Here is a 4,199-nt window from a genome sequence, read left to right as displayed (position 1 = left end):
ATAAAATAGTGAAAATAAAGCAACAACTCCCAATACTTTTCCAACGCAGATTGGCGCCACGCCGCCTCAAAGTATGTCATAAAAATAGTGACATGTAAGTGTGAAGAAGCCATAATGAAACTTCAAGGAAATTTGTGTGAAAGAGACTCCTTCTAGCTACTTAAATTCAAAGGAAGATGATGTTAGTGGGGGCAATCATGGGCGTCGGATTCTCAAGAAAACGCACTTGTTGTATCATATAATTCCACCTGTTACGCTTTGTCATCTTTGTTTTTTCTAGCATTATCAAACAATTATGATTTTGGATAGGACCATTTAACTAAACCATGCGCACTTGTCAATCTCTGGTCCGTTATATGGGAAACGAAAAAGGTTCTATTCAAAACTATCTCAATTGCTATAAGAGCATCTCCAATAGAGTCCTTATTTTGGGACCTTAAAATAAAATCTGAATCTTATTAGATCTCACCATTGGAGCTATCCTACATGGCATGAGATCTTAGCAAAAGCTAAGATCCGTGCCTTAGCTCAGGTACTCTCAAATGTGGGATCTTAAATAAAATAATATTTTTTTCTCTCTCCTTCAATACCATAACCAAAGTGAAAATTAGGGAGAGAAATAAATAATATAAATATATTGGGTACTGTGGGTCCTGTCAAAAGTAAAATAATATCCCAACCACTAGAGTGAAATATGCATGAAGACCTTATGGGTGTCTTAAATCCTATGTGGCAATTTGGGCCCACAAAAATTGAGTTAAGTCCCAAAATAAGTTCCTACCATTGGAGATGCTCTAATATCTTAGGTTGGTTGATTGCTAAACTTTTGTTTCCTTGTATCACTTTTGATGCAAACTCAAAGACTTGTAAAACTTGTAATTTTTTTATCAACTTCTTTGGTTACCATGGCAGAAGCTTTTAATTATTTTTCACACATTGATACACTTATGTTTAGATGTAACTTTTTCAATTTTGATCATCTGATAGAGGAAGATTCAAATTCCTTGATGTAATTAAAATTTTAGTTGGTAAATAACACTTATTAAAAAAATTATTTAGCGCTCATATTTAAGAATAAATTTCTGCTAATCACTTCACTCAACACACTAAGTTGTACGAAAGACCGACCAAAGAATATATTGAAATCGAAAAGAAATTCCTCTTTGTAGCATGTCTACTCAATTAAGATAAAAAAAAAAAAAACACTATTAACACACAAATTAGTGTCACAAAGAAATGTAAACATAGTCATAGAAATAGTATAATCATAACTCACATTGTTTACAGCAATAGCAAGTGCAAATAAAGAGTAAGAACACCGCACCTTAATAACATGATAATATTTCAAATTTAATGCAAACCACAATTTTAATCACACTGAACCTTGAGAAACCTTGTTTATAACTTTAACATCTTGACCCAATGACATGCCCGGTGGTCTCAGATCAGTGGAGCCTGGCGGAGCAACTCCTTGGTACGGCGGAGCGTGCACAACACCTCCCGGGGCAGTATAGTAAACATGTCTCCCAGTGGCACTATCATACGCCACCTGTGCGTACGCACCTGCCGTATTATCCGGTAACCCAGCTTGTCGAACCACGCTGACTCCTTCTGTATACGCGGGAGCTTTAACTGGCTGCGCCGGTGGATAAGTCACCGGCACCGCCGACGAGTGCGGCGCTTTAGGCGGCGGAACGCCGCCGTACACCGGTTGCTGCTCACGGTAAACATCAGAAGGCAATCGTGGCATCGCGTAGTAGCCTTGCGACACCGGCGGACGCACCATCGGCGCGTGATAGAACGTTCCCGTTCCCGGAATCATGTACACCGGCTGGTCCCCTCCTCCGGAGTGATAAACCTCGCCGGAAACAGCCTTCTCCTGCTGCCAATAACCAGCTTGATTCGGCGGCGGCGCGCTCACCGGGAAATTAGACGCTGGCAACTTCTCCGGCGCCTTCTGAGCGTAGTAATCGTAGTTCCCGGCGGGGGTGGGGTTATGATTATCCTCGCTTCTCCTCCGATACGGACCTTGCTCGCTCTCCGCAACCTGTAACCGCTGCAACTGCCTCTGGATCTCGATATGATGGTTTACACCCGGATCCGAACCCATGACCCGATCAGAATTTGGTCGCGGCTGGTGGTACTCTGGAGGGGGCACCGCCACAGGTGGCGGCACCGGATTAGCCGCGGCGAGTGGCGGTGGCTGAAGCGGAGGAGGAGCAGCAACCGGCTTGTCGAGACCGAAGAGGAAATCGACGTTGTTGGGCTTTACCGGGTCGGGTTGATCGGAAACCGGTGCTGGTGCGTGTGCGGGTGCGAGAGCAGAGGGAAGAGGATTCTCAGGGAGAAAGAGGAAGAGCCGCATACGAGAAGGTCTAGCAGAAGCGCGGTAGAGGCGATCGTACTCGTGCATCATGTGATCAAGATCATCGTCGTTGGTGACGGAGATGAGAGCGTCGAGGTCCTCGCCAGGGAGTTGGTACTTGAAGGTGAGGTCGGCGGGGTTGTCGCAGTTGTTGCAGAGAGCGGAGAGCTTGGAGAGAAGCGCAGGGAACTTGATGTTGCGATCGACGGCGAGGATCTTGGTGTCGCCGCCGACGTAGGAAAGCTGATTATCGTGTGTGCGTGGCTGGATCTTGCCGCCGTAACTGCACATGAACTTGACCTTGTAGTTTTGATCATCCCATGGTGGTGGGTTTTCGAAGTCGATCTCTCGTGAACGTGGAGAGGATTCACCGGAATCTGGGTATGATGGTGGGTATGCAGGAGCATAGTTCTCCATTTCAGAATTCACGAACACTGCGTGAGAGTGCGATGATGAATGGTGATTGAGAGAGATACGGAATCATAGGATAGGAGACTTTTTGTGAGGGACGTCTTTGTTTTTGGTTTTATACTCTTAATTACCTTTTTTACAGATATTTTTTTCCCATGTTTAGGACTTTTCATAAGGAATAAAATTTGATTTGATTCACCCTTAAAATTCACCTCCAACTTTAAAATGATTGGAGTATAAAACAATAATGTTTTATTCACCAATCATTTCCACCTCCACCTTGGGAGCTAGGGAAGGAATGAGAGAGAAATTAGTGATATGATATGTGATGTGACAGGAAATGCAGAGAGAGATAGGAAGAAAAATAAGTGGAAATGAGATGGAAGAGAAAGTGAGGTGTGTATATATCATTACTCGAGTATAAAATAGAAATACGAGATTCTTATTTGTACATGTTAGAAATTTCCTCTTATATGAAAATTATCTTTTTGTCTGAATAAATATTCATATAATTATTATAAACTCATATAATTATTACATATGAATGAATGTTACAAAATTTGTAAGTTTAAAATTATTTGTCATAAAAGCAATGCTACCCATTAGGGAAATTTCTTCATGAAACCCTAGAATAGATTATGTGTCATGCTAGATTAAAACTTGGAGTTGCTGATTAATACATGGGTGAACTTGTAGATAATCAGACGACAGTAAGTTATTTCGTACTAACTATCAATTTCCTTGTTTTTAAGAGGGGCGACTCAGTTGGCAACGCAGGCTGAGTGTGTGAGAAAAGCTTTTTGGTTCGAATGAAGAGCCTTAACTTTGACTAAATCCCGAATCTGGCGGCATCTAGAGGGTGACTGGTACCAGATGTTTATACAAATGAAAATGATGATTTATAAGTATTCATGTATATTAACTAAGAAATTTATTAGGTGTTGAATAAAGAAATTAAGGAAATAAAAAAAATTATGGTGGAGTAATTAGTTAAATATAACTTTTTGAAGAAATATATATTGAAATTATGATAAAATCCTCTTCATTCCGAAAATTCATCCAAACAAAAAGAGATGAAGGAAGAGAAAATAAATAAATGGAAAATATGATATATGATATGATATATATTGAAAAAAAAAAGTGAGTGAAAATAGAATGAAAGAGAAAACAAGATGTGAATAAATCCAAACTCTTAAGATTATCTTTTGGTGATTTTGTTTATATTTGTTGATTAAACTCTAAAAATTATCTTACACTTGAAAAAGAATTTTCAAAATTAATAATGTGAGTAAATTGAAACCACAAACTGCAAAGTTTAGTTGCTTGTATAGAGTAATGAGCAAGGAAAGAGTTCGGCACAATGCAATATGGAAATTCAGAGAGGATAAGAATCCAATTGAGTTCATACGCGGCTCTGCCTGTG

At 40.2% G+C, this 4,199-nt stretch overlaps 1 protein-coding gene across 1 annotated transcript; it reads right to left on the bottom strand.

Annotated features, from left to right (window-relative positions):
• Positions 1–1,220: 1,220 nt before the first annotated feature.
• Positions 1,221–2,881, bottom strand: LOC130723415 (protein PAL OF QUIRKY-like). The gene has a single exon (XM_057574461.1). It carries the CDS (start codon positions 2,780–2,782, stop codon positions 1,373–1,375), a length of 1,410 nt encoding a protein of 469 aa, XP_057430444.1. The 5' UTR covers positions 2,783–2,881; the 3' UTR covers positions 1,221–1,372.
• Between the last annotated feature and the right edge of the window lie 1,318 nt (positions 2,882–4,199).

This window comes from Lotus japonicus, chromosome 6 (assembly GCF_012489685.1).
Source record: "Lotus japonicus ecotype B-129 chromosome 6, LjGifu_v1.2".
In the NCBI taxonomy this organism is placed as follows: Eukaryota; Viridiplantae; Streptophyta; class Magnoliopsida; order Fabales; family Fabaceae; genus Lotus; species Lotus japonicus.
This window is presented reverse-complemented; position numbering and strand designations above follow the sequence as displayed.